This window comes from Paroedura picta, chromosome 2 (assembly GCF_049243985.1).
Source record: "Paroedura picta isolate Pp20150507F chromosome 2, Ppicta_v3.0, whole genome shotgun sequence".
Lineage (NCBI taxonomy): Eukaryota > Metazoa > Chordata > Lepidosauria > Squamata > Gekkonidae > Paroedura > Paroedura picta.
The window spans coordinates 172,869,004-172,883,543 of NC_135370.1; the positions used below are offsets into that span (position 1 = coordinate 172,869,004).

At 53.0% G+C, this 14,540-nt stretch overlaps 1 protein-coding gene across 1 annotated transcript in view; it reads right to left on the reverse strand.

Moving 5' to 3' along the window:
* Window positions 1-367: 367 nt before the first annotated feature.
* Window positions 368-14,540, reverse strand: part of BRF1 (BRF1 general transcription factor IIIB subunit) — a 307,644-nt gene continuing 293,471 nt past the window's right edge. Inside the window, exons 17-18 of the mRNA XM_077323870.1 lie at window positions 12,264-12,432; window positions 368-4,534 (exon numbers count right to left, since the gene is read on the reverse strand). Coding sequence (XP_077179985.1) covers window positions 4,497-4,534; window positions 12,264-12,432 — 207 coding nt within the window. The 3' untranslated portion in view covers window positions 368-4,496. The remainder of the gene's footprint in view (window positions 4,535-12,263; window positions 12,433-14,540) is intronic.

Sequence of the window (14,540 nt, forward strand, 5' to 3'; positions counted from 1 at the left end):
GGACTGCTAATCATATAACAATATACCCCCTTCCCCTACAAACGTACAGGGGAAACACACAAACTTCAGAGGGCCACTGGGCTGGTTTGTTATAGAAGAGCAAGATTTGGGTCCAACAGGAATTAAGCATATTGTCAGTATCTACGATGATACGGGATTCAACCAAGCTCTTACAAAGGTGTTCGTGCCTCCGGAAAGGTGAAGAGAAAAGCCCCGTTGCGTTCTGGCTGTCGCCGTAACCATGTCTTTGGGAGAAGGAGCTGGCTGTCAGACGCACTGCTCAGGAGATATTCGCCCTTCCGAGGAAATGGATGGATCACACACATTTTTAAAGTATCAGAAATGACTCACTCCACAGAGACAAGACAAGGGTGCCTGGGGAATCTTTGTACATTGCCATCCAAACGGCACGGAACTCAGCCAGGAAAACGACAATAAAATAATAGAAATTAAAAAAAGAAATCCAGAGAGCAAGGGTTGGCAAGGACACGTAATTGAAAGGCGACCCAATCGTTAAAAAAAACCCAGCAAACGGATATTTACAACTCATTTTACATTTGTCTGAGAACACAGCCCCAACCGGAACATGGCTTCTCGGGTTGGCAGCCAGAGCAACTGCCCGGCTGACCAATCGTCTTTCACCTGGTGGCAACCGCTTGGGCACAGAATACGGTCCTCTCTGACGCACCGTTTACCTCTCGGTTCCCCACCAGCAGTGACAAGAGAACACCAGGAGCTTGGCACGAATTCCAGAGCCAAAGAGGGAACCACTTGGAAGATGATCCTTTGAGTCCCCAAGGGAGACTTTACGGGGCTATCCTGTAGGATTTGAGATGCGGGAGATTAGCAGTGATCTTGGAATGCTTTTGTAGCCGTCCAAGTGCCCATGACCCACACGGCGTGGCGTTCATCCCTTTTCTATGGGGGGCCGCCATCATTTGCATGGCAGTGGTGGGATACCTTTGCCTCCCTGCCTTCTCCCGTATGGATAGTATCGAAAGGTCCTGGGTGAATGGGGACTCTCAGGCTTGGGTGGTTTCCCGCTCCCCGAAAACAAATGAGGGGAAGTAGGCCAAGATTCACCAGCCCGGGCTGGGAGTTTTGCAGGTGGTTGCTACTATACCCTCTATGGCAGGGGTAGTCAAACTGCGGTCCTCCAGAGGTCCATGGACTACAATTCCCAGGAGCCCCTGCCAGCATTTGCTGGCAGGGGCTCATGGGAATTGTAGTCCATGGACCTCTGGAGGGCCGCAGTTTGACTACCCCTGTTCTGAGGAATGGAGCTGTCCCACTAAGCATCACAAACAGGAACAAAGCGGTGGGCGGTATTTCAAGGCAGAAATGGAGTCGAGGGATGTGACTTTCAAAGACATGCATCTCGGCACCCGCGGAAACCTCGTAAAATCACGCGATGCTTCGAAATGCGGAACACGACCCGTTCCTTCCAGGGAATCCAAAGGACTCTCTCCCGCAGCGGTAAGTCGAGGAGGAGGAGGCAAGAGTTAACCGCTCCGCTGGCCCTCTTTTTTTGTTTCGTTTTGCTTTTCTGCTAAGCGGCTGGGAAAGCAGAAGCCCACCTCTTTCCCTCTGTTTGCATTTCCTGGGCTTAGTTAGATCGGGAAGGAATGAAATTTGAAAAGAGAAATCCCCGTCGAGTATTCAAATAAAAGAGGAACGTGACCTGCGAGCACCAGCTTAAGCGTCCCCCTTCCTGCAGCTGCTCAACAAGATCCCTCCGCCCCTGCCCCCGCTCCCCCGGGGCCAAGGGCCAAAGGGCACAGGGCCCCACGGGCGGCTGCTGTCGTCTGAAAGGCCTCCGCAGTGATCTCACCAACCAGCACGTGCATTTCTGGGAAACAAAACTCAGTGATGCGCAAAATTCGCGCAACTAAAATGCCTTGCCACAGAAGGACGATGGGGAGTTCGAAATGGACTCTGGCAAGGCCTCCTTCCCGTTCTCCTGATCTTATGGCCTTCGCCTTTTCATCTAGTCCAGGGATGGCCAAACTGTGGCTCTCCAGATGTCCAAAGACTTCAAGTCCCATGGGCCCCTTCCAGCACCTGTTGTCTCGTGGGAATTGTAGTCCATGAACATCTGGAAAGCCACAATGTGACCACCCCTGATTCTAGTCCATGGCCCATAAAAGACTGAAGCAGGGGGCATGTTGTTCCACATTCGCCACATTCCTGCTGTTGTCCTGCTGATCTCTGCCAACATGACAGCAATCGCGTGAGTGGAGGAAAATAATCCTAATTTTATCGGCTCAGATGTGATTAGGTACCGGTTGTGTTCCTCTCCCCATCTTTAATGAGCTCTGGACAGGGAACTCCCTCCCTCCGGCCCAGATCTCATTGAGGTAGTAGGTCTGTGCCTGTCATACATTTACTCGGTGATTCAACGATTCTCACTACAAAAGAATATCCCTCCACGTGGCAAGCTAAAGTTGCCAGGAGAATGGCTCCAGCTTCCCTTCTAGCCTAACAAGCTCAGTTCCTCTGTGGATTTTTTTTCCTCTTTCGTATGGACGAGGTCTCATTGGTGAGAGCTCCCACCCACATTTTGGAATGATCCTGCTGAGGGCCTTCCACCACACTGCAAAGTCTGGCTCAGGCTTCTTGAGTAGGCCTCGCACCTTCAAGGGAAGAAGATGAAAAGGAATGCTTGTCAAAGCAGAACCCTTCACCTATGGTCCAGGAAGATCTGGCTTCAGTTGGAATGCCAGGTGGCAGCAGGGAAGCAGTTTCTCCTCATGCGGGTGGTTTAGCGTTTCTATCTGCCACTTATGGCGGGAGACCTCCAGCTGATGGTAGCCCTTGCCTGCCAAAGCTCAGCTGATTGGCGGGCGGAAATTGAGACTGGTGGGAGGGGGGAAGTGTGACTATCCTGGGGGGGGGGGGAAATTAAAAGAAAAATAAGGCTTTGTTTACTTTCAGGAAGTTCTGGTCATAGAGTTCCTGATTATTCCTAGAGCTACCTGGATGTGGAAATTTTAGGTAGCTCTAGGAATTTCCAGGGACTCCACGTTCAAAAACGTTCTGCAAGCTGACAAGGCTTTATTTTTTTAATTATTTTTCTCCAGGGACTCTGCCCCCCTTCCCCACAAGCCTTCTGCAAGACCCAGCAACACAAGGGTGGTGGATACACCACAACATCTTTGACTACTAAGAAAAAGGGGGTCAGAAGTTTCACTGAAGCTTTGCTCCTGCTAGCAAACAAATAAATAAAAACGTGGTGGTGATTAAGTAAAAGGAGATTATAGACATTTATACTTCATGTCCTGGACTACAGCATGAGAACAGAGAAGGGTCTGTCTTGCCATGTTTGGGTTGTGGGGGGGGGGGAGACTACTGGCCTGCTTTTAACCCTCTTAAGTCATTCGGTTCCCTACAGCGGAGCTAAAGCTGAGCTTGTTCAAGCCGCTGCATGGTTGAGCCCCCCCCCCTCCCGCGCCGCCCGAAGCAATCCGATTAAATAATATTAAATTACAACCAAGCCAAAAATAAAAAAGACGCAAAACAAAAATAGCTTATGTGCTATAAAATAATACTTATAAAAAAAAACCCTCTGCTTTTGCAGTATAAATGTGTCCACTGATCCAAGGTAAGTGAGATCAGCCTGAAGTCTAAGAGAATCAAGTATGACCACCAGCAAGCAATCTCCTTTGGGGGACATAGGAATTTATGAGATGATCTACAGTTGGCGAGAGAGGGAAGCTGCATTCATTCCCTCCTGACCTGACATGGGTCAAAAAGGGAGGGAAGGAAAAGGCCTTCCTTCACTCTCTTCCAGTGGTCTTCTGGACCAAGGAGGCTGATGCTGCCGTCCTTCCCCCCCCTCTCAGGAGGCGTTGTCTCCTAGAGCACCTGATCTTACAAAAGAAATAATTCCGCTATTAATTCTGCGATCACAACATTCCAACATTCCACGGCTGTCCTATACCAGGCCAGAGATTCCGCCCGGCAGGGGCCTCTGATTCTCACATGAAACTGTAAGAATGGTTTGGGAACCCCCTTTCCAAGGGGAGCTGCCTTGCCATGCTATGAAACATCCCTGATTTTGTTCTGAGAGTAGTTTGCACAGAAGATGGTGCCAGGGTCGGCCCTGCCTGGGCGGAATAGGCCTGACACTCAGAGGAAAACAAGCAGCTTTCCTGCATGGAGGGAGGGCTGCAGGCTTTGCCCCTCTTCTTCAGATGTGTCTCGAAATCCATGTGCCTGGTTCAAAGGCAGCCCTGTGTCAGGGCCGCCCGACTGTGCTGCTCTGGTCCAGCTGGGCGGCTCTCTGCCTTTGTTCCGTCGGACTGATGCCCTGGTCCTCGGAGCACGATCCCAAAGTATTTCAAGTATTCTAAACCCGAATTCCCAGGGCCCCAGGCTATGGATCCAGAATCCGTCTCAAAGCAAGGACCGTCTGCTTAGAAGTCCGGAGGGTCCGTTCGTGTCTCTGGAGGGGGCTCCTCCCGTTCATCCATCCACTGGTCAGGAGACTAAAAGGGCTAATACCCATCTTCGTCCTCCACATCACAGCCGTAATCTGTAATCACAAATGGGAAGAAAAGCAGTTAGAAGAGTCCCCGGCAGCCTGGCCCATGCTAGGCCCTGCTATCTAATAGAAAGGTCAATTTTGTCCTGTCTAATACACAAAGAGACGAGCCTCTGAAGAAGCACAAAGGAACACGGCCCAAAGGAGAGCAGATTTCCACAAAATGAACAATGGGTACGCTGAACACATTAAGGCAGGGGTAGTCAAACGGCGGCCCTCCGGATGTCCGTGGACTACAATTCCCATGGGCCCCTGCCAGCAAAGGCTGGCAGGGGCTCATGGGAATTGTAGTCCATGGACATTTGGAGAGCCGCTGTTTGACTACCCCTGCCTTAAGGCAATCAAGTGGCAGATTATTGAAGAGGAAAAAGCCAGCTAGGCTTCTAAATTCACAAACAACAAGAGGACCTGTTCTTCTGCACCCCGCTTTAGACTACCAAGGATTCTCAAAGTGGCTCACAATCGCTTTCCCTTCCTTTTCCCCGCAATGGGCACCTTGCGAGGCGGGTGATCCTGAGAGAGCTCTGAGAGAACTGTGACTGGCCCCAGGTCACCCAGCTGGCCTCCTGCGGAAGAGGAATGGGGAATCAAACCCAGCTCTCCAGACCAGAGTTCGCCGCTCTTAACCGCTACACCATGCCGGCTTGCCGGTGGTCGATCAGAAGCCCTGCCTAGTTTATACAAACCCTTGACGGGCACAGGAAAAATGTCAGCAGGTGCCATAGTGCCAGTGGGAACCGCGTTGGGGACCCCTGATCATTTTTGCCCCATCCTTCCTCAAAGGGACTCGGAGCAGTATGCTGCTTCCTGGAAGAATGGCCTGTCCACTGATTTCAACATACTGTGCTTATCAAAGGTAGGCTGGGCTGAAGAATTGGGGGTGGGAGGTGGGGTGGTCACCCAGCAAGTTTCTTCGGCAGAATAGGGACTTGAACCCGGGTCTCCCAGATCCTGGTCTGATGCTCTAAGCATTGTTCCCCTTACTCAGGCTCTCCAACTCCTCCTATGGATGCAGGCAAATTGCCCAGGACTTAATCTGGAAACCTGTCTTGCTTCTCTCCAGCGAATGCAACCAACAAAAGTTTGCTTACACGGTCAATGGAGAATACTAGGAGGGAAAGTTAGGTGTGTGCCGGTGACTCTGAAACCATGATAAATAAGGCTTCCCCAAGGGCAAAAGAGTCATTTATAATTCAGGCAACAGTTTGACGGGTTACTTCCAACTGAAGTCCAGGTGGAACTAACCTGCTGAACTATTGCCTGAATTATTTTTTGTATCGCGCTTGTTGAGCTGTTGCATTATTGTACACCAATTTATGGCATTGCTCGGTTATTATGATCATCTTGATGATGCAGGGGATGAGCAATAGAGTTGTGAGTGTCCTGTATAGTGCAGGGGGTTGGGCTAGATGACCCAGGAGGTCCCTTCCAACTCGGCTTCTAAATTCCGTCTAAACATCCGGAAGAAGTTCCTGACAATTAGAACGGGTCCTCAGTAGAACAGGCTTCCTCGGGAGGTGGTGGGTTCTCCATCTTTGGAGATTTTTAAACAGAGGCTGGAGAGCCATCTGACGGAGAGGCTGATTCTGTGAAGGCTCAAGGGGGTGGCAGGTGACAGTGGATGAGCGATAGGCTTGGGACTATCCTGCATAGTGCAGGGGGTTGGACTAGATGACCCAGGAGGTCCCTTCCAACTCTATGGTTCTATGATTCTAAATTCCATCTAAACATCCGGAAGAAGTTCCTAGCAGTCAGAGCAGTTTCTCAGTGGAACAGGCTTCCTCGGGAGGTGGTGGGTTCTCCATCTTCGGAAGTTTTTAAACAGAGGCTGGATAGCCATCTGACGGAGAGGCTGATTCTGTGAAGGTTCAAGGGGGTGGCAGGTGACAATGGATGAGCAATAGGGTCAGGAGTTTCCTGCACAGTGCAGGGGGTTGGACTAGATGACCCATGAGTTCCTTTCCAACTCTATGATTCTATGATTCTATACTTTAGAAATGATTGTTTTGCACTATTTGCTATAGTTTCGGAGTCCCGATCCCACCCCTCCCCTCTCTGGCATTCTCTCCAGCAAGTGGCAGAACCGTTCCTCCATTCGTTTCCGCCTAACATGCAAGCCCCCCACCTGGTGAAGAAAGAGGGGCGAATACCATCCATTGGAATGGTTTAAAAATAGCAATGCATAGAAGTGGGGGGAGGGGAGGAGGAGGAGGAGGAAGAAGGAGTTAATGGCCTTTAACTAGTTTTGAGCAGTTTCTGCCGTTGTTATTATTATTATTATCACCGTCATCGCTGCCGCTGCTACGGGTTCCCTCCGCCACCGACGGACACGCCCTCCCCAGGAGCTGTTTTGCCGGGAGTGCAGCTCTAATCATAGATGCCGTCGGGAGAAAGAGTCCCCTACGGCTTGAGTGATTGCCTTCCACTCAAATCAAACCGGTCTGTTGTGATTATTCCCCCAGCCCTTGCACAAAAGTTGGAAATCAACATCCACTGCCAAATTAAGGGTGCCGAGAGGGGCTTATGGCGTGAATAATCAACGCTCCTGCACCCGCCTTCTCCCTGCGACTCCGCCAGGCTTCCCAATTAGCGGGCTCCATGTCAGCTCTTGGGCTGCATGTACATATTTACGCCGAACACGAGAAGCCTTGATGCTACAGTGGCGCCGCCGCGCAACAAGCTCGGAGCATGCTCTACGTTCTGCGTCCTATTTACATGATGGCTTTCGCCACTGCAGATGTGCAAGGGAAATTTTGCAAGTATTTGCAAAGTGCGTCTCGGAAAAGCAGTCCTCTGCTCGCTCGCTGAGCCCTCCCCCCGCCGCTTTTTCACCCCGCCGTTCCTCCAAGGAGCTTGGGGATAACGTAGGTGGTTCTTCCTCTTTTATAGCCACAATGACCCTGCAGTGTAGGCTGAGCAGAGAGAGAGCGTGAGTGGCCCAAGGTCACCCCTGTGAGCTGGTGCCCAAGCCGGAGATTCCAAACCCAAAACAGTCACTGCTACGCTGCACCAGCTTCTGATAAAGGCAGCGAAGGCTTAAATCCCGAGGTCAGCAGCTCCGTTTGACACTCAGAAGGTCCCAGGTTCAATCAGGCCTGCAAAAAGGAGCTCTTCCGCAAGGTATTTGGTTGAGACCAGACACAATCAACAACGACTGAAAGGCCCCTGCTTCCCCCCCTGCCCTCCCCCCCCCAGAATTCCACCAACATGCTCTGGACCTGTTTGTATTGTTGCATTGTTGTATTGTCTATATTACTTATAGTGTTACATTGTTATACGGTTACAACCATTCGTTATTATTGTAAAGTTATTCACATGTTTATAGATTGTTTTATGTATTGTTGTTTGTTCTTATGTAAACCGCCCTGAGCCCCCGGGGAGGGCGGTATATAAATATAATAGATGGATGGATGGATGGATGGACGGACGGACGGACGGACGGACGGACGGACGGACGGACGGACGGACGGACGGACGGACAGACAGACAGACAGACAGACAGACAGATAGATAGATAGATAGATCTCCAGTTAAAAAGGGCCAGGTAGAGTACCCAGCTTGCTGGGGGGTAAACGGTAATGACTGGGGAAGGGAATGGCAAACCACCCCGTATTGAGTCTGCCATGAAAACGCTGGAGGTCGTCACCCCAAGGGTCAGTTATGACTTGGTGCTTGCACAAGGGATACCTTTATCTTTACCTTTTTAGTAGGTGATATGAAAGATCTCCGCCTGAGACCCTGGAGAGCCATGGATTTTTAATTGTAGGATATTTGAAATTTTGAGTATGAAGGTTTTAACTATTTTGTAAACTGGCCTGAGCCCACTTGCAGAGAGGAGTGGACCATAAACAATATACTACTACTACTACTACTATTACCACTACTGCTACTAAAACAGTGAGAAGTTCAGCTGTGTGTTAATTGCAGTTGCCAACCTCCAGGTGAGGCCTGAAGGTCTCCCGGAATTACAAGTGGTCTCCAGATGGCAGAGGTCAGGTCCACTGCAGAAAATGGCTGCTTTGGAAAGTGAAGACCCTTCTGAGGTCCCCCCCCAAGTCTCTGGGACTTTCTCAACTTGGAGCTGACAACACTAGCAGGAAGACAGAGGTTTCCTTATAGCAGGGGCGGATAGATTCACTTGCTGCTTATTAAGGTAGCAACGCCATTGAAATCTGCGCTGGGAGAAGCAGGGTGTGGGAGACACCGTTCTACCTTTCTCATTTTGTCTTCACAATGACCCTGTGGGGTAGGTCTGATGCAGAGAGAGGGAGAGCATGTGTGTGCAGCTGGGCCGGGGTCACCCTGTGGAACTTCATGGCATCAGAACATCAGAAGAGCCCTGCTGGATCAGATCAGTGGTCCATCCAGTCCAGCATCCTGCCTCAGAGAGTGGTCAACCAGTACCTCTGGAGAGCCAACAAGGCAGAGATGACAACGCCTTCATAAGAATGTCAGAAGAGCCCTGCTGGGATCAGACCAGGGGTCCATCTAATCCAGCGGCCTGTCTCACACAGGGGCCAACCAGTTCCTCTGGAGGGCCAGCAACAGGGCAGAGAGGCCGAGGCCTTCCTAAGGACATCAGAAGAGCCCTGCTGGGTCAGACCAGGGGTCCATCCAGTCCAGCCTCCTGTCTCACACAGAGGCCAACCAGTTCCTCTGGAGGGCCAACAACAGGGCAGAGAGGCCGAGGCCTTCCTAAGAACACCAGAAGAGCCCTGCTGGGTCAGACCAGGGGTCCATCTAGTCCAGTCTCCTGTCTCACACAGGGGCCAGCCAGTTCCTCTGGAGGGCCAACAACAGGGCAGAGAGGCCGAGGCCTTCCTAAGGACATCAGGAGAGCCCTGCTGGGTCAGACCAGGGGTCCATCCAGTCCAGCCTCCTGTCTCACACAGGGGCCAGCCAGTTCCTCTGGAGGGCCAACAACAGGGCAGAGAGGCCGAGGCCTTCCTAAGGACATCAGGAGAGCCCTGCTGAGTCAGACCAGGGGTCCATCCAGTCCAGCCTCCTGTCTCACACAGGGGCCAGCCAGTTCCTCTGGAGGGCCAACAACAGGGCAGAGAGGCCGAGGCCTTCCTAAGGACATCAGAACAGCCCTGCTAGATCAGACCAGGGGTCCCTCTAGTCCAGCCTCCTGTCTCACACAGGGGCCAGCCAGTTCCTCTGGAGGGCCAGCAACAGGGCAGAGAGGCCGAGGCCTTCCTAAGGACATCAGAACAGCCCTGCTAGATCAGACCAGGGGTCCCTCTAGTCCAGCCTCCTGTCTCTCACAGGGGCAGCCAGTTCCTCTGGAGGGCCAGCAACAGGGCAGAGAAGCCGAGGCCTTCCTAAGGACACCAGGAGAGCCCTGCTGGGTCAGACCAGGGGTCCCTCCAGTCCAGCCTCCTGTCTCACACAGGGGCCAGCCAGTTCCTCTGGAGGGCCAGCAACAGGGCAGAGAAGCCGAGGCCTTCCTAAGGACATCAGGAGAGCCCTGCTGGGTCAGACCAGGGGTCCATCCAGTCCAGCCTCCTGTCTCACACAGGGGCAGCCAGTTCCTCTGGAGGGCCAGCAACAGGGCAGAGAAGCCGAGGCCTTCCTAAGGACATCAGGAGAGCCCTGCTGGGTCAGACCAGGGGTCCATCCAGTCCAGCCTCCTGTCTCACACAGGGGCCAGCCAGTTCCTCTGGAGGGCCAGCAACAGGGCAGAGAGGCCGAGGCCTTCCTCAGGACATCAGAAGAGCCCTGCTGGGTCAGACCAGGGGTCCCTCCAGTCCAGCCTCCTGTCTCACACAGGGGCCAGCCAGTTCCTCTGGAGAGGCAAAAACAGGGCAGAGAGGCTGAGGCCTTCCTAAGGACATCAGGAGAGCCCTGCTGGGTCAGACCAGGGGTCCATCCAGTCCAGCCTCCTGTCTCACACAGGGGCCAGCCAGTTCCTCTGGAGGGCCAGCAACAGGGCAGAGAGGCCGAGGCCTTCCTAAGGACATCAGGAGAGCCCTGCTGGGTCAGACCAGGGGTCCATGCAGTCCAGCCTCCTGTCTCACACAGGGGCCAGCCAGTTCCTCTGGAGGGCCAGCAACAGGGCAGAGAGGCCGAGGCCTTCCTAAGGACATCAGGAGAGCCCTGCTGGGTCAGACCAGGGGTCCATCCAGTCCAGCCTCCTGTCTCACACAGGGGCCAGCCAGTTCCTCTGGAGGGCCAGCCACAGGGCAGAGAGGCCGAGGCCTTCCTAAGGACATCAGGAGAGCCCTGCTGGGTCAGACCAGGGGTCCATGCAGTCCAGCCTCCTGTCTCACACAGGGGCCAGCCAGTTCCTCTGGAGGGCCAGCAACAGGGCAGAGAGGCCGAGGCCTTCCTAAGGACATCAGGAGAGCCCTGCTGGGTCAGACCAGGGGTCCATCCAGTCCAGCCTCCTGTCTCACACAGGGGCCAGTCAGTTCCTCTGGAGGGCCAGCCACAGGGCAGAGAGGCCGAGGCCTTCCTAAGGACATCAGGAGAGCCCTGCTGGGTCAGACCAGGGGTCCATCCAGTCCAGCCTCCTGTCTCACACAGGGGCCAGCCAGTTCCTCTGGAGGGCCAACCACAGGGCAGAGAGGCCGAGGCCTTCCTAAGGACATCAGGAGAGCCCTGCTGGGTCAGACCAGGGGTCCATCCAGTCCAGCCTCCTGTCTCACACAGGGGCCAGCCAGTTCCTCTGGAGGGCCAGCAACAGGGCAGAGAGGCCGAGGCCTTCCTAAGGACATCAGGAGAGCCCTGCTGGGTCAGACCAGGGGTCCATCCAGTCCAGCCTCCTGTCTCACACAGGGGCCAGCCAGTTCCTCTGGAGGGCCAGCAACAGGGCAGAGAGGCCGAGGCCTTCCTAAGGACATCAGGAGAGCCCTGCTGGGTCAGACCAGGGGTCCATCCAGTCCAGCCTCCTGTCTCACACAGGGGCCAGCCAGTTCCTCTGGAGGGCCAACCACAGGGCAGAGAGGCCGAGGCCTTCCTAAGGACATCAGGAGAGCCCTGCTGGGTCAGACCAGGGGTCCATCCAGTCCAGCCTCCTGTCTCACACAGGGGCAGCCAGTTCCTCTGGAGGGCCAGCAACAGGCCAGAGAGGCCGAGGCCTTCCCAGCACTGGGACTCAGAGGCTGCCTCTGACGGGCCCATTATGCACGGGGGGAATAGTGCACATTCGGGGTGGAATGGCAGCGACTAAAATCACTGATAATGCACGGTGCCGGCTGCAACTGGCCACAGATTTGGTGCGTGCCGCTGAAAAAGCCGCGTTAGCAAAATGCGGAAGAAAGCGCAGCTTCCGGGTGACCGGGGCGCAACCAGAAGCGGCACCGGGGTTGCCGCGTGCATAATCGGTTACTCTGGGCTTTGCCTCCATTGCGTCCTGTCCCGTGAGTAAGCGGTTTGCTTCGCTTCTTCCCCCTCCGCGTTTTCCGTGTGACCCGAGATCGCCGTTTCGGCGGCCGTGCATAATGGGCCAAGGTGGAGATTCCCTTTAGTCCCTCCCCTCTACAAACCTCGTTAGTCCCCTGACTATGCAACACCCAACATGGGGGTTTGAATCCGAGGTTCCAGATCCTGGTCCAGCCCTTGAATCACAACACCACACGGGCTCTCCCGGTGGTCATGCAATGCTTCCCCCCTTGGAGGTTCATCTTCCTTGCAAGGAAAGGGCAAAACGAGATATTCTGCGAGGGAAAGGCCATGTTCTGCCTTGTCCTTCGAAAGGCGTGGAGTTGAGGCCTACCGTTTCCTCCCATTAGCTGCAGGGCGCTCATGCAGTGCTCCTCTTCTTCTTCAACCTCCTCTTCCTCAGCTTCCTCCTCGTGGTTGTAAGAGACGGGTCCCGTCTCCACCAGGACATTGGCTGCCTTGTCCACCTTTGGAGCCTCCGTCTGCATATTTGGAAAGATGGCCTGCGGATGAAGAGAAAGGAGGTTAGTGGCCTTTCTTGCCGCACACCATTTCATAGAATGATAGAGTTGGAAGGGCACTCCTGGGTCATCTAGTCCAACCCCCTGAGGACACTCACAATCCTCTCGCTCATCCACTGTCACCTGCCGCCCCCTTGAACCTTCACAGAATCAGCCTCTCCGTCAGATGGCTCTCCAGCCTCTGTTTAAAAATCTCCAAAGATGGAGAACCCACCACCTCCCGAGGAAGCCTGTTCCACTGAGAAACCGCTCTAACTGTCAGGAACTTCTTCCGGATGTTTAGACGGAATTTAGAATCATAGAATCATAGAGTTGGAAGGTACCTCCTGGGTCATCTAGTCCAACCCCCTGCACTATGCAGGACACTCACATCCCTCTCGCTCATCCACTGTCACCTGCCACCCCCTTGAACCTTCACAGAATCAGCCTCTCCGTCAGATGGCTATCCAGCCTCTGTTTAAAAGTCTCCAAAGATGGAGAACCCCCCACCTCCTGATAAGGTTGCCAGCAGGAAACGGTGTAGGGCAGCCAGATTCAGGTTGGGAAACACCTGGAGATTTGGGGTTGGGGCCTGGAGAAGACAGGGATCTCAGCAGCGGTATAATGCCCCCGAGTCCCCTCTCCATTTTCTCCAGGGGAACTGAGCTGTGTAGTATGGAGATGAACTGTAATTCCAGAGGTTCCCCAGTCCCACCTGGTTGCAGGCATCCGTGTCTCCAGATGACAGAGATCAGTTCCCCTGAAGCAAATAGCATTGGAGAGCAGACCTTAAGGCCAGTGTGGCCAAACTGTGGTTCTCCAGGTGTCCATGGACTACAATTCCCATGAAACTAAATGCAGCCGTATGAGTCACAGAATCACAGAATCATAGAGTTGGAAGGGGCCACACAGGCCATCTAGTCCAACCCCCTGCTCAACGCAGGATCAGCCCGAAGCATCCTAGAATCATAGAATCTTAGAGCTGGGGGGCCATACAGGCCATCTAGTCCCACCCCCTGCTCAACGCAGGATCAGCCCAAAGCATCCTAGAATCATAGAATCACAGAATCATAGAGTTGGAAGGGGCCACACAGGCCATCTAGTCCCACCCCCTGCTCAACGCAGGATCAGCCCGAAGCATCCTAAAGCAGAGTCTTGGACAACCAGCTGGTATGATTGAGTTTTAGGGCTTGAGTATATTATGTTAATGCTACGTCATTAATAAATTGCACTTTTGTTTTTGTTATGTGCCTTTAAAATGTTGGAAGCTGCCCGAAGCCGGCTCCCCAAGAGGGGTGGTGTATAAATCCCAAAATTAAAAAATTTAAAAAATAACAAATTAAAAATTATTTTTTAAAAATAAAAATTAATCATTTTTTAAATTAAAAATTAAAAGGTTAAAATATTAAAATAAGTTCCCTTCCACCCCAGTATCTCCAGGCATTTCCCAAGGGGGAGGTCTGCGATCTTATTACAACTATTATACGGAACCCGACCATTCTCTCCTCGGGAACCTCAGAGCAGTGGCCCCCAACCTTTTTATCACCGGGGACCACCCAACGCCTTTTACTGAGGCCCGGTGGGGGGGGGGGTGTAGTTTACTCCTCTACTCTCAACCACTGCCCTAACGCTCTCTGATCGCTATGGTAATGTTTAAACATCCCTTCAAAATAAGATACAGACACGCCACAACAAGGAACATAAGGAACATTTTATTTTCATGGAAATTTTAACTCATGACAATGACAAATCAATGGGAACCCTGAGCTTGTTTCTCTGCAACGAGATAGTCCCATCTGGGAGTGATGGGAGACAATGACACCCAAAGTGTGTTGTAAAGGGCCGGGGGGGGATGAAGTAAAAGGCTGAGGGGGGGGGGAAGGCGTCCTTCGGGGCCCACCTCCAATTAGTCGACGGACCACATGTGGTCCGCGGCCCACAGGTTGGGGATCGCTACCTCAGAGCATGGCTGAATACCGAATGAGAAATACGATATAATTAAAAGATGTGCTGTCATTCATGTACAGGAAGGAAGGAAAGAGTTAGTTTTAAAAGGGAGGCATGCTGGCAAAGGCGTTTGGGGGAACTTCGCCGTATTTCCTTACAGGAGA